Here is a 23,221-nt window from a genome sequence, read left to right as displayed (position 1 = left end):
GAATAGAAAGCAGCTGGTAAGTAATCTGAGATTGACACCAGCTGGTAAATAGGGGAGGCAATGGCTTAATGATATTATTGCTAGACTATTACTCGAGGAACTCAGCTAATGTTCTGGAGACCTGGGTTCATGTCCTGCCTTGGCAGATGGTGGATTTTGAATTTAATAAAGAATCTGGAAGTAAGAGTCTAATGATAACCATGAAACCATTGTCAATTGTCAGAAAAACCCATCTAGTTCACTAATGTCCTTTAGGGAAAGAATCTGCCATCCTTATCTGGTCTGGCTTACATATGACTCCAGACTAACAGCAATGTGGTTGACTCTTAATTGCCCTGTGGGCAATTAGGGATGGACAATAAATGCTGGCCTATCTGGCAATTCCTTCAGGCTATGAGTGAATAAATATAACCTGTGATAGATACTAGCCATTAAATAGCCATCTCCAACAAGAGAGAATCTAACCATTGCCCCTTGGCATTAAATGGCACTGCTATTATTAAATCTCCTACTATCTACATCTGAGGCTTGCTAATGACCAGAAAATGAACCAGACAAGCCATATGAGTACTCTGGCTACAACAGCAGGTGAAAGACTCGGAATCCTGCAGTAAGTAACTCACCTCATCACTCGCCAAAGTCTGTCCACTATCTACAAGGCAAAAGTGGAATACTCCCCACTTGCCCGGATGAGTGTAACTCTAAAACACTCAAAAAGCTAGGACAAAGTAGCCTACTTGATTGGCACCGTATCCACAAATATTTACCCCCTGGTGCTTAGGAGTAGTCATATGTACCATCTGCAAGATGCACTGCAGAAATTCACCAAGACTTCTTAAATAGCAGCTTCCAAATCCATGACCATTACCACCTCGAAGGATAAGGGCAACAGATGTATGGAAACATCACCATCAGCAAGTTCCCTTCCAAGTCACTCACCATCTTGACTTGGAAATATATCACTGTTCCTTTAGTGCTGCAAGATGAAAATCTTGAAATCCTCTCCTTAATGGCATTGTGGTTGTCCCTACATCTGAAGAACTGCAGAGGTTCAAGAAGGCATCTCACCAGAATCTACTTCAGCACAATTACGATAGATAAAAAACACTGGTTTAGTTATTGATGTTCACATCACATGAATTAATCCAAAAATTCCTGTCCATAAATAACCTGAGATAATCACCTGTGCATAATTAATGTTCTGATTCTATTGAGTGTACTGGAAATTAACTTCACCAGTACTCCATGAGCTGTACCCAAAGTGTAATTGCCTTACTTATTCATCAAAATGGTCAATTTGTCTCTCCTATTTACTGTTACCCAGGAGGCGGCACAGCGGCTCAGTGGTTAGCACTGCAGCCTCACAACTCCAGGGACGGGGGTTCGATTCCAGCCTTGGGTGACTGTGTGGAGTTTGCACATTCTCCCCGTGTCTGCATGGGTTTCCTCTGGGTGCTCCGGTTTCCTCCCACAGTCCAAAGATGTGCATGTCAGGTGAATTGGCCATGCTAAATTGCCCATAGTGCATTAGTCAGAGGGAAATGGGTCTGGGTGGGTTACTCTTCGGAGGGTCGGTGTGCACTTGTTGGGCCAAATATTCCATACTGTAGGGAACCTATTCACAAAAAAAAGACTTTCTCCATATTTCTTCACTGACCTCAAATGATTATTAGAAGTAAAAAATGTATTCTTATATCATGTGACAAAAATCCAATTATCCAATTATCCTGCTGTTATGCAGGAATATATATCTAAAAAGAACAATGTCCCAGTAGTCCAGGGTTCAAATGCAAAAGATAGAGATAAAACCTATCTCATGGTTTCTTTGATTTCCTGTTGACAAGTCTAATTGCTGTCAGTTGCAGAGGGAAAAAAGACTCCCAGGCCAGGGGGGAGATCTGTTAGACTCCGGTTTTTGGATTGAGTTAACAGGTAACTTTTCAGAGTTCATGATAAAAAGAGAGATTTTAATTGTTTTTAGAGTTTCAAAAAAATGTTTCATTACAATGCAAACATGACGCCTATTCAAGAAAATACAAAAAATGTTCATTTATCTTCATTCACTTCTTGACACCTTTTTGTTAAATCTTCAAACTATTCCAGCATCATTAATTCTTGAGAGTGCATTTACAATTTTACTTTATTTTTCCAGCAATATGAACAACTCTCATAAGGTTGAATTACAAAGTTCCATCCAAACAGTCTAGCATTTTAAGTTTTAAATTTCTCTGTAAATACTAAGAACTTATGGTCAGTATATATTTGCATTTCTTTAGGTTGTGACAAATACAAATTCCAAAATGTCTAGGAGCTAGTGACAATCCCAGAGTTTCTTCTTCCAGTGCAGAATATTTATTTATTCTGTTGTTGATTTAGTTTTTAGAAAAGCCCTCTTCTGGTTTGTGTATACTTGATTCATCACCTGGCAATTAGGCTGCATTTACCCTCAAGTCACTAGCATTAATTTTAAAAGATTTAATGAACAGGCAGCATCAATTCAATAGTTAGAATTGCCTACAGCTCCTCAAATGCCATTTGGCATTCTTTTGAATGTGTCTCTTTTACACGTTTTCATAATAAATCTGTTAGAGATGCAGCTGTTGTACTGAGGCTTGGCACAAATTTCTCAAAGTCACCACAATACGTAAAAATCTCATATTGCCAACTAGCTTTAGGACTGGGGAATTCTATCAAAACCTTTACTTTCAGTGGGCAACATTTACCCTTGCCCTACAACGTGTTCTGGGTAAATTATCCATGCATTCATGAATTCACGTTTGACAAGACATATTACTAGCTTTGACTGTTGAAATAAGGTTTTTTTTGACATGCTGTTCTTAGTTGTTATTAAATATTAATGCATTATCTAAATAAACAGCACAATTAGAGATGCTAGTTACAACTTGGATCAAAAATCTTTAGATTGTAGCTGAAGCATTTTTGAACCCTTCTCAACATGCACTCAGTATGACTCAACATTTATAAATGCATTTGGTGTAACCAAAGCTAATATCTCTTTAACTCTTGATGTTGATGGCATTTGCCAGAACCCCTTCAATAAATAAAAGATGAGGCAATGACAGCCCTAGCCATACACAATGACTAAGGAATTAGGAATGAATCTGGTTTTATTGTGGTATTTGCATTCCTGTAAGTGATATAGAATCTAGTGGATCAATCAGGTTTAGGAACTTACACCACTGGAGAACTCCAACTGCTAAGTTCAATCAAGTGATCTTCTAAAAAGTATAAAGATCATATCTTTTTAGTTTCTTTAGTTTTGATTCTGGACTGAAATGGAAAATGGACTGTTTTAAAACCAAGGATTGTGGTAAAGGTACTACACCTTCTAAAAGCTGTTACCAACATTTATCTAAGCGCTGTTTACCATGAATGCTTTGTTCAACCAGTGGGGAGATTGGTTGCAGATGGGTTGGCACCAGGGAGTGCGTGCAAAGTGAGATTCATTCTGCAACTAGTAGCTAATTGGCTTGCGGAGTGGTAACTAGTTGTTAATGGCAAAAACCATCAGCCTACCAACGACTATATGACTGACACTTAGGTAGCTGAACAGCTTGTGAGGTGAAAAATATGGCTAGAAACATTTAGACTCCAAGAGAGGAGATAATGTCTTTCTCTCTCTGCAGTAAAAAACACCTAAAGCCTTCAGAAAGCCAGTTTATTTTGCCTCATGAATTGCCGTAAGCTACAGCTTTTATACAATAACTAAAAGATTTTATAACTTGCAGAAGGAAGCCATTTGACACAATGTATCTCTACTGGCTCTTCAACCGAGCATCATTACCAAGTACAAATCTGTTTCTTTCTCTTCATACCCTTGCACAATATTTCTGTCCAAGTAACTATCCAATGCCTTCTTGAATGGTTGAATTCAACCTGCCTCCATTACATTTCCAGGAAATGCATTCCGCACCCTAACTACCTCATTGAGTGAAAAAGTGTTTTTCTCATATCACCCTGTTTCGTTTGCATACAACTTTAAGTCTATGCCCTCACATTCTTATTCTTCTTGCAAGCAGGAACAGTTTCTCCCTATCAACTCTATCCCGCTTCTCATAATTTTGAAAAACTCTATCAGATCTCCTCTCAGCCTTCTCTCCAAGGAGAAGAGTATCAATGTCTTCAATCTATCCTTGTAACTGAAGTTTCTCATTCTCCAACCCATTCTTGTAAATCATTTCTGCATTCCCTCCAATCCATTCACATCTTTCCTATGATGTGGCACCTACAACTATACACAATACTCCAGCTGATGTCTAACAAGTGTCTTGTACAAGTTTGACGTCATCTCCCTGCTCTTGTACTCAATGCCTCTGTTAGTAAAGCCAAAAACTTTGGATGCTTATTAAGCACTCTCTCTGCCTATTCTGCCATTTCAATGACCTTTGCACAGATACACATTGGCCTTCTGCTTCTGCACCCCTTTCGAATTGTATCCCTTATTTTATGCTCCTCATCTGATGAAGGAGAGTACTCCAAAAGCTTGTAATTTCAAATAAACCTGTGACTATAACCTGGTGTCGTGTGGCTCCTGACTTTGTCCAGCCCAGTCTAACAACAGCACCTCCACATCATGCCTATTTTATATTGTCTCTCAATGTTCTTCCTACCAAACTACATCACCTCAGACTTCTCTACATTGAACCTCATCGGCCACCTATCCACCCACTCCACCGACTTGTGAATGTCCTTTTGGAGTTTCAAACTTTTGTCATCATAGTTTACAACTCTTCCAAGTTTAGTGTCATCTGCAAACCTTGAATCTGTCCCCTGCACACCAAGATGCAGATCATGAATATGTCAGGAAAACAAGAGTCCAAATATCGACCGCTGTGGAATTCCACAACAAGTGGATAAAGAGTGGAGCTGGAAAAAGCACAGCAGGTCAAGCAGCATCAGAGGAAAAAGGAAGTCTGCATTTCGGGTTGGAACCTCAAAGGTTCAGACCTGAAATGTTGACTCCCCTGTTCTACTCTGATTCTCCAGCATCTGCAGTCCTCAGTATCTCCAAGAACTCCACTGCAAACCTTCCCTCAGCCTGAAAAATATTCATTGAGTATTATTCTTTGTTTCCTATCACTCAACCAATTTTGTATCCATATTTTTACAGACCCTTTTATAACTTTCCTCACAAGTCTGTTGAGTAGCACTGCATCAAATACTATCTAGAAATCTATGTACATCACATCAACAAAGTTACTGTCATCAAGCCTTTCTGACACCTACTCAAACAAATTAATTTAATATGAATTTCTGTTTAGAGATCCATGCTGACTTTTGCTAATCAACTCATCTTTTTCCATTTGACTATTAATTCTATTCCCAAATAATTGTTTCTAGAAGTTTCCCCATCACAAAATTAAACTAACAGGTTTGCAATTGCAATCCTCCAGTTTTCTTTGCTTCTGTTGACAGGAAACTGCTGATTACTTAATTGTTGCATTTTTTTAATGATTCTTTCTAGATTTCCATGGTGGATAGAACCCAGTCAGAAAATGTCCAGGTTCTGTATCCATGGAGGCTGAAATCAGCAACTGAAGGCTTGACAAGAATCAGAAGAGCCTGGGTCATTCCTCCTATTGCAGTCTCTGAAAACAGCAGGAAGATCCCATTCCAGTTAGTTCAGGTAATGGGTGCATCATCTGTAAGGAATGTGAATAGAGCTGGGTGTGTATTGACTTTCCTATATTAGCTTTGTTTAGTTGACAGTATTTTCAGAATGGAAGAGTGCAGCATTGGAAAAGCACAGCAGGTCAGGCAGCATCAGAGGAGCAGGAGAATTGATGGTTCAGGTATAAGTCCTTCATCACACTTATCAACTCTGACCTCCAGCAGCTGCAGTCCTCACTTTCTCCTTTCAGAATGATCCCATGAATACCCTCAAAAGAAAAGTGAATGTATCATTAGTCTCATCTCTCACTCCCAGTGCAGCTTTGAACTGTCAGAAGATAAGTACTGAGGAAGTAACTTCTGCTGCACCGCCGGTAAGTCAGCACTGAAGCCATTCAGCAGGCTGAGGGAGGGATCTGATTGAGGTGTACAAAGGGTGGATAGAGAGCAATGTCTCCCCTTAGTAGAAGGATCCCAAACCAGCAGTCACAGTTTTAAGGTACTGAGCAGGAGGCTTAGAGGGATTTGAGGAAAAATGTTCTCACCCAGAGATTTGTGGATATCTGGAGATCACGAACTAGAAGGATGGTGGAGGCAGGAATCCTCATGACATTTATAAAGCATTTTGATGAACCCTTGAAACCATAAAATACAAGGCTACAGGCCAAGTGCTGAAAAATAGGATTAGAAGAGATGGATGTTTTTTGACTGGTGTGGACATGATGGGCTGAATGGCATTTTTCCTTGTTGCAAAATCTTAACTACTCCATGACTATTGAAGGGTCAGTGATGAGGGAACATCATATTAATAGTGGGACAGTACAGAGGGCACCCCGCACTAGCAGAGGGTCTGAACTGAGGGAGTGCAGCACTGTCAGAGGGTCAGAGCTGAGGGAGTGCCGCACTGTCAGAGGGTCAGTGCTGAGGGAGTATGACATTGTCAGAGGGTCAGTACTGAGGGAGCCCTGCAGTAGTGGAGGGTCAGTGCTGAGGGAGTGCAGCACTGTCAGAGGGTCAGTGCTGATGGAATGTTACTTTGTCAGAGGGTCAGTGCTGAGGGAACCCTGCACTAGTGGAGGGTCAGTACTGAGGTAGTGCTATGCAGTATTGCATTTACATAGCATTCTTTATATAGAGAATGGTATGGACCAGGCTCGATCCCTCACAACATTTTCAAGCAGGTAGCCCAGATCGTAACTTTGCTATTTATTTCAGGTAAGTGTACAGTAGATATTCCCAGAGTGAATTAGCTGGTCTGACTGCCAAGTTTTAAACAAACAGAATTTATTTTCAAAATTACGGAATGAAACACAACATACTGAAAAGATAATACCCGAATAACTTACCCTATCCAAAAACCCGACAGACTACCCTGACTTATTGATGCTGTTCCAAAATACTTGCAACAATCCCCATAAACAGACCCCTTAGCACAAAGAGTAAACATAACACAAAAAGCTTACAGGTTACATAGTCAGAAGGACAGGAGGAAGGGAGCTTCCAGTTTCAACTGTGAGCCTGACTCAACTGACCCCGAACTGAATTGACCTGCACAGCTAGAGAGCTGGCCACATCCCCTTGATTATACCAGTTTTATTATTAACACAAGAAAGCCTCAGGCTGGAGGTATTATCTATTAGTGGTAAACAAATAGGATCCCAATAAACCTTTCAAACCAGCCTAGTGCATAGATTCCCTACAGTGTGGAAACAGGCCCTTCAGCCCAACAAGACCACAGCTCCCTTCCAAAGAGTAACTCACCCAGCCCCCTTCCCCAACCTGATTATCCTATATTTACCCCCGACTAATGCACCTTACCTACATATCCCTGAACAGTATGGGCAATTTAACATGGCCAATTCACCTAATCTGCACATCTTTGGATTGTGGGAGGAAACCCACACAGACACAGGGAGAATGTGCAAACTCAACACAGACAGTGGCCTGATGTTGGAATAGAACCTGGGTCCCTGGCACTATGTAGCAGCAGTGCTAACCACTGAGGCACCATGCCACCAGTTGGAGCATGGACAATTACCCCCACTCTGAAAAAGATTCAAGGGCACAGTAACTTTGAGAAAAGGATCAACTTTGTGACAAAAAATGTTCCAGTGCATTTCCGAGAGACACAAGGAAAATTGAACAACAAACTAGATAAAGGGTGTTAGGAGTACGAACTGAAGCTCAGTGAAAGAGGTAGGTTTTTACAGGAAGAAAGGGAAGTAGAACAGAAAAAAGTTTCAGGAGAAGATTTTAGATTATGAGGCTCAGAGTTTGTAACTAGTCATTTGTGGACAATGTGCAAAGAATCAGTTTAACAGGAGGAAAGAGAATAGAATTGAGATTCCCATGGAGAAAATGAGAAAGATAAAAGCCTATTGTGGATGCAGGTAATTATACGGTGTTTTCTGAACAGATTAAATCAGACAAGCTTCCGAGTAAGGTGATCTACAGCATTAAGGGACCTGGGGTGGATGAAGAGCCAAAGGGAATCTTCACCATTGACCCTGACACTGGACTTGTCTTTCTGACCACAGTGCTGGACCGTGAAGAGAAGAGCAGTTACAAGGTAGGAAACCTGAGAAAATTAGCAGACACCACAAGAGATCTGAAAACCAAGGCTAATTGCTTGTGTTTGCTGAAAATGTATTGCTGGAAAAGCGCAGCAGGTCAGGCAGCATCCAAGAAGCAGGAGAATCGATGTTTCGGGCATGAGCCCTTCTTCAGGAATTCTGAAGAAGGACTCATACCCGAAACGTCGATTCTCCTGCTGCTTGGATGCTGCCTGACCTGCTGCGCTTTTCCAGCAACACATTTTCAGTTCTGATCTCCAGCATCTGCAGTCCACACTTTCTCCTAATTGCTTGTGTTTGTTTTACATAGATCAAAGCTTACGCTGTCAATGAGGCTGGAATGCCTTTGGAAGAGCCTACAGATCTAGAGATCATTGTTATTGATCAGAATGATAATAGACCGACCTTTGACCAACAATATTTCATTGGACATGTTCTTGAGGGATCACCTCCAGGTAAATACCATGGAATGGAAGCAGTTATTGTGTTGACATAAACTAAAGTGGTTCAAATGCATATTTTTTAAAAGTCTTGCATCTTGCCCATCTTTCGCACTTCAAAACAGAAAGCAGTCACTTCCTGCTTGTTGTTTTCTGACTGTGATATCCTCAGATAATAGGGACTTGGAAAGAATTACCAATTTACACAAACGTTTTCCAGCAACTAGTCTCTACATGATCTGATCATCAAGACAAAATGTGAGCTGCTCAGTTCTCCACACCTACCACAGTGCAGACTGTAACCCTCCCTGACCACTCTCTCATCAACAGCTGGGTGAGTGAGCACCGTTGAACATTCACAGTTTCGAACATGATGACTGCCACGTATCAGTATTCCTGCCACAAGCAATGATACCAAGACCCAGTGTTGTAGTGTTTCTCAAATAAATGCTATCTGTCAAATAAATGCTTGAAAGTCACTAAACTTGATCAATGAAGCAGCAGAAGCATCAGTTGGTAAAGGCAGAACCTGCAACAAACACTGAGTTCAGCTGTGATTATTTCTGTCATTGATGTAAAAAACAAAGCCTATATGATACACAACATAGACAGTTGAAAAACTATATGACTTGAAAGAAGCCAAGGCAATCATGCAAAAGATAGGTAGACATTGTGAAAACTGGCTGGATAATTTTAGCAGTCCTCTGAAAGGCAGAGCTACCAAATATGTTGTTCCTTGTTATCTGAGGTGGTTGGGCATGTCCACAGAAAATGGTCGCATAGCCAAGGATCATGTGTTAAAGTAGACATAGATGGATCAAGATGAACAATAGGATACCCAAAGCTCCACTTAACATTTCCAAATGTGACGTGAAGGTCCTAGAACTTGATTATTGCACACAAAGGTCCCTAGCTGATGATAGAGGAAAATGCCCTCCTGTGAGCTGGTGTGCATCACACAAAATATTAATCGCTACAGCAGCTTGGCAAATGTGGCAAATGCCGGAAATGTTCCACTACACAACATTCAACTGCTCCATGTGCGGTGCTTCTGTTAGAAACTGCCTCTATCAGATTGGCCCCTTGAGCCATCAGCAAAGATGTACCTAATTAAGACTTCCATCCTCAATCTGAAATGGACTTTTTACTGCACATCCGTTATCTTTGATAGATAATAGGATATTATTGGAGGAAGATGACAGTTATAGAGTCATAGAGATGTACAGCATGGAAACAGACCCTTCGGTCCAACCCGTCCATACCGACCAGATATCCCAACCCAATCTAATCCCACCTACCAGCAGCAAGCCCATTTCCCTCCAAACCCTTCCTATTCATATGCCCATCCAAATGACTTTTAAATGTTGCAATTGTACCAGCCTCCACCACTTCCTCTGGCAGCTCATTCCATATACGTACCACCCTCTGTGTGAAAACATTGCCCCTTAGGTCTCTTTTATATCTTTCCCCTCTCATCCTAAATCTATGCCCTCTAATTTTGGACTCTCCGACTCCATGGAAAAGAATTTGTCTATTTATCCTATCCTACCCTCAGAATTTTGTAAACCTCTATAAGGTCACCCCTCAGCCTCTGACACTCCAAGGAAAACAGCCCCAGCCTGTTCAGGCTCTCCCTATATCTCAAATCCTCCAACCCTGGCAACATCCTTGTAAATTTTTTCTGAACCCCTTCAAGTTTCACAACATCTTTCCGATAGGAAGGAGACCAGAATTGCGCGCAATATTCCAACAATGGCCTAACCAATGTCCTGCACAGCCGCAACATGACCTCCCAACTCCTGTACTCAATACTCTGACTGATAAAGGAAAGCATTCCAAATGCCTTCTTCACTATCCTATCTACCTGCGACTCTACTTTCAAGGAGCTATGAACCTGCACTCCAAGGTCTCTTTGTTCAGCAACACTCCCTAGGACCTTATCATTAAGTGTATAAGTCCTGCTAAGATTTGCTTTCACAAAATGCAGCACCTCGCATTTATCCGAATTAAACTCCATCTGCCACTTCTCAGCCCATTGGCCCACCTGGTCCAGATCCTGTTGTGATCTGAAGTAACCCTCTTCGCTATCCACTACACCTCCAACTATGGTGTCATCTGCTAACTTACTAACTGTACCTCTTATGCTCGCATCCAAATCATTTATGTAAATGACAAATAGTAGAGGACCCAGCACCGATCCTTGTGGCACTCCACTGGTCACAGGCCTCCAGTCTGAAAAACAACCCTCCACCACCACCCTCTGTCTTCTACCTTTGAGTCAGTTCTGTATCCAAATGGCTAGTTCTCCCTGTATTCCATGAGATCTAACCTTGCTAAACAGTTTCCCATGGGGAACCTTGTCAAACGCCTTACTGAAGTCGATATAGATCACATCTACCACTCTGTCCTCATCAATCCTCTTTGTTTCTTCTTCAGAAAACTCAATCAATTTTGTTAGACATGATTTCCCATGTACAAAGGCATATTGACTATCCCGAATCGGTCCTTGCCTTTCCAAATACATGTACATCCTGTTGACCAATCACCTAGCAGTTCATCTTGTATCCTGTCATCTAACTCTCTCCTTCCCAGTACACGATGGGATTAAAGTTTCATATCAGGTATATCTAATCTGAAGAATCATTGAGTCATAGCATCACAGAGTTTTTACAGCCCTTTGACCCATGGTGTCTGTGCCAGTCATTAAATATCCATCCACTCTACTTTGGTTGAACATAGAGTAAAATGTCTAATGATAAAAGGGAGAGCTTTGATCTCTCTCTCTCTCTCTCTCTCTCCCTCTTTCTCTCTCTCTCACACACATGAGGTATTTGAAAAACTAGGCCTGTGTCTCACTGAATTTTGAAGATTAAGCAATGATCTGATTACAGGGTTTAGAATAGCAAAAATACTATATGAATTCAAAGAGGAAATTATTCCCTCAGGTAGGAGGGCCCAGAACAGGGGAAAACTTAAAATTAATTAGGGTGATGTCAGGAAAGACTTCTTCACACAAAGGGGAGTGAAAATCTGCAACTCTCTTCCTGAAAAAAGCTGCCAGCCTGTGGGTGTCAATTGGGAACTGAGATTGCTAGTTTTTTTAATTGGATAACTGTATATAGAACCATGGCAGGTAAATGGAATTAAGATACAAATCAGCTATGGTCTAATTGAATGGCAGACGTCTCTTTAAAGGTTTGTGGAAACAAGTCAATTGGAGCTTCCAAGGCCAAATCACAATGGATATCGTCGTATACATTTCCAGAGTACATTTGCTAAGTGTCTTGACTAGAAGGCATCTTGGGAAATTCCAGAGAAAACTGTATGCTCTTCTAAAGCCTCATGCATAACTTCTTTTTCTTTTAAAAAGCAATCTTATTGGATTCTTAAAATGATTTGGGCTGATCATATATTCGTATTTCAAGAAACTTGTGATACCCTGGCTTGTATAGATAGTCAAACTAAAGCTCAGACAAATGAGCTGGAAACCATCTGCCTCCACCCAGTTCTGGATGGAGCAATGTTATGTTAAGTGAATGCTATTGCTTTTACAGTTCCTCATCACTATAATTATTTTAAACACCCTTTTCAACCTTGTTATAAAATACCTTTGGGACAAGTGGGACTTGAAACCAGACCTTGTGGTCCAGAGGTAGAGACATTATCAGTGCATCACAAGACCTTTGATTACCCTTAGTTCAATGAAATTCTAGTTAACCCACTGTGATGGGCCATCAAATTTGAAATTATTGTCCTGGTCACATGACTGAAATTAGAGCTTGTTGAATTCTCTAAATATGTAATTCTGAGATTCTAAAGTCAGTTGCTCCAGGGGGAGAATAGGACTCCAGCGTGAGTCGACAGCCTGACTCAAACTCTCCATCTCTGTCTCTGTCTCTGAGGTGCTAGCTGGAAAGAAACTGCAAGAACAAAAACTACTCGACCCAGCTCATTGAGGAATCTATTACTGACCTCTGGGATGTTGTAACTCATGTAAATTGATTTTCAATATCACATGTAATTTATAACCTCTCCCCTCTCCTGTCCTTTCTGCCTTTACTTCCTGTTTGTATGTGTGTGTGTCAGTCTGTGTGTGTGTGTGTGAGAGTGAGTGTGTGTGTGTGTGTCAGTCTGTGTGTGTGTGTGTGTGGGGTGTGCGTGTTTGTATGAGTGTGTGTGCGGTGTGTGTGAGTGGGGATGTGTGTGTGTGAGTGGGGGTGTGTGTGGGGGGTGTGTGTGTGGGGTGTGTCTGTGTCTGTATGAGTGTGTGTGTGTGCGCGCGCGCATGTGTGTGGGGTGTGTGTCTGTGTTTGTATGAGTGTGTGTGCGTGTGGGTGGGTGTGTGTGTGTGTGTGGAGTGACAAACCAAAAACCCTCCATTTTGAATGTTTTACTAATAAATCCTATTTTGGATTTCACCTTCAAGAATTTTTCTGTGGCTTAATTTGAAAAATTGAAATTTGAAAACCGAGGTTTGGGGCACACACTTTGGCCTACCTAAGGAAAGGGCAGGAGTGAAAAGGGAAAGGATTAAGTCAAACAGTCCCTCATTAATGTAATATCTCCAAGTCTGCAGATGACACAAAGCTAGGTGGGAGAATGAAGTCTTCACTTGGTTTGGAAAAGTTGAATGAGTGGACAGATGTATGCAGATGAAGTATAACATGGATAAATTAGAGGTTATCTACTTTAGTAGCCAAATCAGAAAAGCAGATTCATATCTGAATGGTGACAGATGGGAAAGGGGGAGGTGTAAATGAGACTTGGGTGTCCTTGTACGTCTGTACTGAAAGGCAGCATGCAAATGCAGCAGGTGGGGAAGGCTAATGGAATGAAACACAAACAACAGTTTCTAGCAGAACTCTTCATGTCTGGCAGCATGTGTGGGAAGAAAGCAGAGTTAACATTTTGAGTCTGAATCATCAGAACTAGATGAAGAATCATTAGATTTGAAAAGTTAACTCTGCTTTCTTTCTACAGTTGCTGCTGGACTTGCTGAGTTTCACTGGCAATTTCTGCTTTTTGTTTTAGATCTCCTGTATTCACCACTCTGTTTTACTCAAGGCAACTAGTATGTTGGCCTTCATAGTGAAAGGATTAAAGGACAAGAACAGTGATCTCTTATTACAGTTTTCCAGGACCTTTGTGAGACCACACCTAGAATTTGTGAGGAAGGATGTTCTGGCTGTAAAAGGAGTGCAGCAATGATTTACCAGATTGATTCTTGAGATGGTAGGACTGATGTATGAAGAGCGATTGGATTGACTAAGACTATATTCACTGGAGTTTGGAAGAATGAGAAGGGCTCTCATATAAAACCATAAAATTCTAACAGGCCTAGACAGGGTAAACCCAGGAAGGATGTTCCTGATGAGTGGGAATCCAGAACCAGGGATTACAGTCTAAGGATACACGGTAGGGCATTTAGAACTGAGATGAGCAAATATGTCTTCATCCAGATAGTGGAAAGCCTGTAGAACTCCCTGCCACAGATAGCAGTTGAGGGCAAAACATTGAATGTTTTCCAGAAGAGGTTAGATGTATTTCTTTGGGCAAAAGGGATCAAAGGGTATGGGGTGATAGAAATGTATGTAAAAGGGATGGAGGAGTCACCTTACTGGTAAAGGAATATCTCACAGCTTTAATGAGGGAGGATACATCAGAGGACTTGCACTGTCAGGTAATATGGGTAAAACTCAGGAATTGAAAAGATGAAATCACAATGCAAGGGCATTCCACTGGCCTCCGAACAGCCAGGGAGAGATAGAGGAAGAGAATATGTCGATAAATTTTGGAAAGATGTAAGAACAGCAGGTTGTTGTGATTTTAACTTCCCCTATATTGACTGGGCCACACTTTGTGCTAGGGACTTAGATGGGGCAGAATTCAGTGGTTCAGAAGTAAGGGAGGGCTAATAGGAGAGCAATAGTGGTAGGAGGAAGAGGAGATCGTGAGGGCTCCAGATATGTGGATCATTGGGAACCTTCTGGAGAAGGTGGGATCTGTACAAGAAAGACATGTTGCACCTGAAGTGGAGGGGCACCAATATCCTGGGCAGGAGGTTTGGTAGAGCTCTTTGAAAGATTTTAAACGAGATTGGCAGAGTTGGTGGGAACCTGAGCTACAGATCAGATGATGGAGGAGGTAGTGAACAGCCAGGTACAGCATGCAGAGAGTCTGTGAGGAGGGATAGGCACTTGCTAGGGCAAAGGTGCAGTCAGTGTGATGGGTTGAAGTGTGTCTATTTAATGCAATAAGTATCAGGAATAAGGGTGACAAACTCAGAGCATAGATCTGAACTTGGGACGATGGTGTTATGGCCATTACAGAGACTTGGATATCGCAGGGACAGGAATAGTTGTTGGATGTTCCAGGATTTAGATGTTTCAAAAGGAATAGGGGGGGGGGGAAGGTAAAAAAGGTGGAAGAATGGTTCTGCTAATCAGGGATAGGTAGAAAGGTAGATTGTTGTGGAGTGTTTGTCTACAGAGTCAGTGTGGGTGGAAGTCAGAAACAGGAAAGGAGGAGTCACTTTGTTGGGAGTTTTCTATAGACCCCCAATAGCAACAGACACACGGAGGAGCAGATTGGGAGGCAGATTTTGGAAATATGTAGAAGGTTGTTGTCATGGGTGAATTTAACTTCCTGAATATTGATTGGATCCAACTTATCAAATAGTTTGGATGAATCAATTTTTGTCAGGTGTATCCAGGAAAGGTTCCTGACACAATATATAGATAGGCCGACAACAGGGAAGCCAAATTGAATTGTTGCTTGGTAACGAACTATGGACATGGACCCCAAGATACCTCTATTCCTCCACACTGCCAGAAATCCTGCCTTTAACCCTGTAATCTGCATTGAAATTCAACCTTCCAAAGTGAATGACTTCACACTTTTCGAGGTTGAACTCAATCTGCCACTTATCAGCCCAGTTCTACATCCTGTCAATGTCTTGTTGCAAACTACAACGTCCCTCCACACTATTCACAACTCCACCAAGCCACGTGTCAGATCACTTGGTGGGAGAGTATTTCAGTGATAGTGATCACAACTCCATGATCTTTACTATACTCATGGAGAGGGACAGGAGCAGATAGTATGGGAGAGTATTTAATTGGGGGAAGGGGGAATTACAATACTATTAGACTGCAAATTGGGCATCTAAATTGGGAACAGATGTTCTCCAGGGAATGCGCAACAGAAATGTGGAGGTTGTTTAGGAAGCACCTGCTCATAGATTAATTAGATTAGATTAGATTAGATTAGATTACTTACAGTGTGGAAACAGGCCCTTCGGCCCAACAAGTCCACACCACCCCGCTGAAGCGTAACCCACCCATACCCCTACATCTACATCTACCCCTTACCTAACACTACGGGCAATTTAGCATGACCAATTCACCTGACCTGCACATCTTTTGACTGTGGGAGGAAACCGGAGGACCCGGAGGAAACCCACGCAGACACGGGGAGAACGTGCAAACTCCACACAGTCAGTCGCCTGAGGCGGGAATTGAACCCGGGTCTCTGGCGCTGTGAGGCAGCAGTGCTAACCACTGTGCCACCGTGCCGCTCATAGTGCTGGGCAGATTTGTCCCACTGAGACAGGAAGGGATGGTAGGTTGAAAGAACCTTGGGTGACAAGGGATGTGGAACATCTAGTCAAGAGGAAGAAAGAAGCTTGCTTAAGGATGAGGAGGCAAGGATCAGGTAGGGCTCTACAGGGTTACAAGGTAACCGGGAAGGAACTGAAGAATGGATTTAGGAGAGCTAGAACAGGGCGTGAGAAAGCTTTAGCGGGTAGGATTAAAGAAAACCCCAAGGTGTTCTTCACTTATGTGAGGAACAAGAGGATGGTCAGAGTGAGGGTAGGGCTGATCAGGGATAGTGGAGGGAACTTGTGCCTGGAGTTGGAGGAGGTAGGGGAGGTCCTTAATGAATACTTTGCTTCAGTATTCACTACTGAGAGGGACTCTGATGTTTCTGAGGACAGCGTGAAACAGGCTGATATAGTAGAACAAGTTGATGTTAGGAAGGAGGATGTTGTGAAACTTTTGAAAAACATAAGGATAGATAAATATCCTGGGTTTACCCTAGGTTACTATGGGAAGCGATGGAAGAGATTGCTGCACCTTTGGCGATGATCTTTGCGTCCTCACTGTCCACTGGAGTAGTACCAGGTGATTGGAAGGTGGCAAATGTTATCCCCTTGTTCAAGAAAGGGAATAGGAATAACCCTTGGAATTATAGAACAGTCAGTCTTACATCTGTGGTGTGCAAAGTAATGGAGAGGATTCTGAGAGACAGGATTTATGATTGCTTGGAAAACCATAGTTTGATTAGAGGTGGTCAGCCTAGCTTTGTGAGGGGCAGGTCATGCCTTACAAAACTTATTGAGTTCTTTGAGGATATGACAAAAAACATTGCTGAAAGTAGAACAGTGGATGTGGTGTACATGGACTTTAGCAAAGTGTTTGATAAGGTTCCCCATGGTAGGCTCATTCAGAAAGTAATGAGGCATGGGATACAAAGAAACCTGTCTGTTTGGATACAGAATTGCTGTCCATTAGAAGACAGAGGGTGGTAGTAGATGGAAAGTATTCAGCCTGGAGCTCGGTGACCAGTGGTGTTCCCCAGGGATCAGTTCCGGTATCACTGGTCTTTATGATTTTTCTAAATGACTTGGATGAGGAAGTGGAAGGGTGGGTTAGTAAGTTTGCCAATAAAATGAAGGTTGGTGGAGTTGTTGATAATGTGGAAGGCATTGACAGGATGCAGAACTGGGCTGATAAGTGGCAGATTGAGTTCAACCTGGAAAAGTGTGAAGTCATTGACTTTGGAAGGTTGAATTTGAATGCAGAATACAGCTTTAAAGGCAGTGGCAGTGTGGAGGAACAGAGGGATCTTGGCGTCCATGTCCATAGATCCATCAAAGTTGCCACCCAAGTTAATAGGGTTGTTTAGAAGGCATTTGGCATGTTGGCTTTCATTAACAGGGGAATTGACTTTAAGAGTAAGGTTATGTTGTAGCTGTATAGAGCCGGTTAGACCACATTTGGAACATTGTGTTCACTTCTGGTCACCTCATTATAGGAAAGATGTAGAAGCTTTAGAGACAGTGCAGAGGAGATTTACCAGGATGCTGGAGGGTATGTCTTATTAAGAAAGGTTGAGGGAGCTTGGCCTTTTCTCATTGGAGCGAAGAAGGATGAGAGGTGACTTGATAGAGTTGTACAAGATGTTTAGAGGCATAGATAGAATGGATAGCCAGAGACTTTTTCCCATAGTGGAAAGGTCTACCACGAGGGGGCATAATTTTAAGGTGATTGGAGGAAGGAATAGGGAAGATGTAGGTTCTTTAATCAGAGAGAGGTGGGGTGTGGAATGTGCTGCCAGCAGTGGTAGTAGAGTCATATACACTAGATACATTTAATCGACTCTTGGATAGGCACATGGAAGTTAGTGCAATGAAGGGTATGTAGGTTAATCTGATCTTAGAGTAGAAGGCCGGCACAACATTGAGGGCCAAAGGCCCTTTACTGTGCTGTACTGTTCTTTGTTCTAATTTGTAAGGACCATTCAGGAGGGATTCTTGACACAGTATGTAAACAGTCCAAGCAGGGAAGGGGTTATACTGGACCTGGTTTTATGAAATGGGCCAGGCCAGATGAGTGACGTTTCAGTGGGGGAGCATTTCGGGAGTAATGACAATTGTACTGTGAATTTTAAGATACACATGGATAGGGCTAACAATAATCCTCAAGTAAAGGTATTAAATTGGGGGAAGGAAAACTACAACAAGATTAGGCAGAAACTGGAGAATTTTAATTGGAGACAATTATTTGGGGGTAAATCCACACCAGACATGTGGCAGTATTTCAAATGGCAGTTGATAAGAGCTCAGGAACAGCACATTCCTGCGAGATTGAAGCATAAGTGTGGCAGGTTATGTGAACTTTGCATGACCAAGGATGTTATTCCCTTGGTCAAAAAGAAAAGGGAAGCACACATAAGGTCTGGGAGGATGGGAACTGATGAAGCCCTTGAAGTATTTAAGGAAAGTAGCAAAGAAATGAAACAAAGAACTAGAAGGGCAAAAAGGGGTCATGAAAAGTCATTAGCAAATACAATTAAGGAGATATCTATACAAAAATCAAGAGAGTAGCCAGGAAAAGAATTGGCTCACTCAAGGACAAAGGAAGGAATGTATGTTTGGATTAAGAATAGGTAGGAGAGGTCCTAAATGAATACTTTGTGTTGGTATTCACCAAAGAGAAGGACTGGGTGGACGATGGCCTCAAGGAAGGTAGTGTCAAATTTCTAAATCAAGTTACAACTAAAAAGGTAGTGGTGTTTTGTGTCTTAAAAAGTATTAAGGAAGATAAGTCCCCGGGTCCTGATGGAATCTATCCCAGAATATTGAGGGAGGCAAGAGAACAAATTGTTGGAGCATTGACATTCATCTTTATAAGTTCTTTGGCCACAGGTGAGATCCCAGAGGACTGGGGAATAGCTAATGTTGTCCCATAGTTTAAGAAGGGAAGCAGAGATCATCCAGGCCTGTGAGCCTCACATTGGTAGTAGGGAAACTATTGGAAAAAATTCTGAGGGAGAAATTTGATGCACATTTAGAGGCAAATGGGCTTATTAGTGATAGACAGCATGGTGTTGTGTAGTGGAGAGGTCATTCCTCACTAACTTAATCAAGTTATTTGAGGAGGTAGCAAAGATGATTGATGATGTAAAAGCAGTTGATGTCTACAATGACTTCAGTAAAGCTTTTGACAAGGTCCGTCATGGAGACTGGTACAGGGATAAGCTGGCAAGATGGATACAGACTGGTTCAGTTATAGGAGACAGAGAGAAGCAGTGAAAGGATGCTTTTTGGAATGGAGGGTTGTGACCAGTGGTGTTCCACAAGGATCGGTGCTGGGACCTCTGCAGTTCATGATCTACAAAAATTATTTGGAGGAAAACATAACTGCTTTAATTCTTAAGTTTGCGGGCAATACAGAGATTTTTGGAGTTGTGGATAGTGAGGAGGATTGTCAGAGGATACAGCAGGATATAGATCATTTGGAGGCATGGACAGAAAAGTGGCTGATGGAGTTTAATCTGGACAAATGTGAAGTGATGCATTTTGGAAGGTCAAGTACAAGTGGAAATTATACAGTGAATGGCAGAACCTTAGGGGTATTGATATACAGAGGGATCTGGATGTGCAGGTCCACAGATCACTGCAGGTGACAGTGCAGGTAGATAAGGGAGTAAAAAAGGTATAAGGCATGCTTGTCTTCATTGGAAGGGGCGTTGAGTTTAAGGATAGAGTAGTTAGGGTTCAGGATTATAAAACTTTAGTTTGATCACACTTTGAATATTGCATACAGTTCTGGTCACTACACTACCAGAAGGATGTGGATGCTTTGGAGAGGGTACAGAAAGATTTACAGGATGTTGCCTGGTAGGGGGGATTTTAGCTACGAGAAAGGTTAGATAGACTGGGCTTGTTTTTCTGGCACGCAGGAGGTTGAGAGGTAACCTGATAGAAGTTTATAAGAATGTGAATGGCGTGGATAGAGAGGAAAATATAAGGCTTTTTTCCAGGGTGAGGGGTCAATTATCAGGGAACACATGTTCAAGGTTTGGGAAGGGATGCTTAAAGGGAAGAGATGTACAAAGCAGGTTTCTCACACAAAGGCTGCCAGAGAAGATGGTGGAAGCAGGCACAAAAGCAGCATTCAAGAGATACCTGGATGAATACGTGAACAGGAAGGGAATAGCGGGATACAAATCTTGTAAGTAAAGATAATTTTAGAATGGAAAGGCAAAAAGTGTTGGTACAGCCTTAGAGTGCTGAAGGGCCTGTTCATGTCCTGTATTTTATTTTGTTCATTGGGAGAAAGTGGGAGCAGGATCCTGAGTTAGATGATCAGCCATTATCATATTGAATGCTCCTGTTTTCTCTCTTTCAATGCGATTTTAAGATGTAAGTTAGGGGAGGTGATCATAATTTAAATGTACTTCTATTACTCTCTGTAAGTGATCAGAAGTCATACCTTCACCTGACAAGGAGCAGCACTTCAAAAGCTTGAGATTTTGAATAATCTGTTGGACTATATCCTGGTGTTCTGTGACTTTTGACTTTGTCCACCCCAGTCCAACACCAGCACCTCCACATCTTTGTATGTGAAATAAGATTCCACACGTGAGACTGTTAACAAATATGACCACTCATGGAATTGGAAATAACTAATTAGATTGTGTCGTGGTTCTGTTTGCCGAGCTGGGAATTTGTGTTGCAGACCTTTCGTCCCCTGTCTAGGTGACATCCTCAGTGCTTGGGTGCCTCCTGTGAAGCGCTTCTGTGACCTTTCCTCCAGCACTTGTCTTTAACAAAACACTATAAATGCCGGAGGAAAGATCACAGAAGCACTTCACAGGAGGCTCCCAAGCACTGAGGATGTCACCTAGACAGGGGACGAAACGTCTGCAACACAAATTCCCAGCTCGGCGAACAGAACCACAACAACCAGCACCTGAGCTACAAATCTTCTCACAAACTTTAATTAGATTGTGTAAGAAATTGTTTAGGAAATAGGAACAACAATTTGCAGGAAATAATGGATTTGTTCTGGATCTCACTATATTTTATTGATGATTTGAAGATGCTGATGTTGGATTGGGGTGTACAAAGTTAAAAATCACACAACACCAGGTTATAATCCAACAGGTTTAATTGGAAGCACACTAGCTTTCAGAGCGCTGCTCCTTCGTCAGGCAGTTGTGGAATACTCCACATACTCCATTTAGCTGATGATGGAGCAGTGCTCCAAAAGCTAGTGCTTCCAATTAAACCTGTTGGACTATAACCTGGTGTTGTGTGATTTTTAATTTTTGTTTTATTGATGACTTAGATGAAGAAATACAAATTTATATATCCAATTTTGCTGATGGCACCAGGAAATTGTAAAGGGATATTGATTGATTAAATGAGTGAGTAAAACAGTGGTAGATGGAATTTAAGTTGAGGAAATGTGAGCTGTTCCACTTTAAACTCAAGAAAGACAGCCCAGAGCATTTCTATGGGGAACTGAGAGATTTAGGTGCTTACACACAGCTAACATTTAAAGGCCCTATCATCTCATAGGGTCTGGCAGGGGTGCTGAGAACTAGATTTACATTGGATTGAGAAGCTATTGGAGGTTTCAGGAGCTTAAAAGTGGATAAATGTCCGGGTCTAAATGAACTGCATCTCAGACTGCTGTGAGAGATGAGGCGACCTGGATTGGGTGAAAGGGCCCTTCCATACTGTATGATTCTAACGATAACTAGGGAACAAGTGATAGTTACATACTAATTAAGGTTAAATAAGGGAATTGTGGGTAAGACCATACATATATGAAATATGTGAATGTGAGTGTGTGTGTAAATGTAAAGAAGTAAGTAATCAATGTGACAGTGATTTGAAATAAAATACTTATTAGTAAAGTATATGCCCAGATTCTGTCAAACCAACATTTAACTTCTGTTATCAATGTGACAGGTACAAAAACTGTTTTCAAAGGCTATTGAAATTTTGGCTTTAAGCCGAAAGGGCTGAGAGTGTGTTGCAGATATATATTGCTCTGTCTAGTTGTAGGCATCACACTCAGCGAGGAAATACTGGGCTGGAGCCTTCTATCTCAGAGTAAAGGAAATTGGAAGCAGGGGTGGGAGCTGACATGTTGGGGCAGCATCTGGGGAGGCAATGGCCTAGTGGTATTATCACTGGACTAGTAACTCAGAGATCCTCGTAACATTCTGGGGGCCTGGCTTCAAATCTCACTATGGCAGAATTTAATTCAAAAGGAATCTAACTTAAAAGTCTAATGATGACATGCCAAATATCAGGAAAAGAGTCAAAAGGTATGGTGCTGCAAAAGCACAGCTGGTCAGACAGCATCCAAGGAGCAGGAGAGTCGACGTTTCACGCATAAGTTCTTCATCAGGAGATCGAAACATTGACTCTGCTGCTCCTCAGAAGCTACCTGACCGGCTGTGCTTGTCCAGCACCACACTTTTCAAATCTGATCTCCAGCATCTGCAGTCCTCACTTTCTCCAAATATTAGGAAGTACCAATCATCTACAGTCCTCAATTTCTCCAAATATTAGGAAGAACCAATCTGATTCACTAATATCCTATAGTGAAGCAACCTGCCACCTCTTGCTTACATATGGCCCCAGACTCACAGCAATATAGCTGACTCTTAACTGAGAAATTAGGAATGGGCAATAAATGTGTTCCTTGCCAGCAACACCCACATCCCATGACTTTTTTCTGAAAAATTAGGAAGCATTCTGGGACAGCTCCCTGATACATGGTCCCTTCAGTGTTATGAAGGTAAGGGGTACTGTAGCTTTAAGACAGTGGAAATGTTAGCAAGGACTTAGAGAGGCACACAGAGTCCGGAACAAGGTAACAATGTAATGCTTGGTCAAAACGGCTAGCATTGGCTGGATTGCTATGAAACTAAAACAAATTCAAATTCAGCATATCAGTTTAAATTATGCCCCAAAATACCAAACTCCAATCA

The 23,221-nt window shown here is 41.9% G+C and overlaps 1 protein-coding gene across 2 annotated transcripts in view; it reads left to right on the top strand.

The window, feature by feature from the left end:
• The window catches only part of cdh15 (cadherin 15, type 1, M-cadherin (myotubule)), a 114,044-nt gene that overhangs the window by 51,079 nt on the left and 39,744 nt on the right, over positions 1-23,221 (top strand). For both annotated transcript variants that reach the window (XM_072595758.1, XM_072595757.1), the window contains exons 2-4: positions 5,486-5,647; positions 8,048-8,200; positions 8,515-8,659. In XM_072595758.1, the coding sequence (XP_072451859.1) occupies positions 5,486-5,647; positions 8,048-8,200; positions 8,515-8,659 (460 nt within the window). The remainder of the gene's footprint in view (positions 1-5,485; positions 5,648-8,047; positions 8,201-8,514; positions 8,660-23,221) is intronic.

The sequence above is a fragment of the Chiloscyllium punctatum genome, chromosome 26 (assembly GCF_047496795.1).
Source record: "Chiloscyllium punctatum isolate Juve2018m chromosome 26, sChiPun1.3, whole genome shotgun sequence".
NCBI lineage: Eukaryota > Metazoa > Chordata > Chondrichthyes > Orectolobiformes > Hemiscylliidae > Chiloscyllium > Chiloscyllium punctatum.
This window is presented reverse-complemented; position numbering and strand designations above follow the sequence as displayed.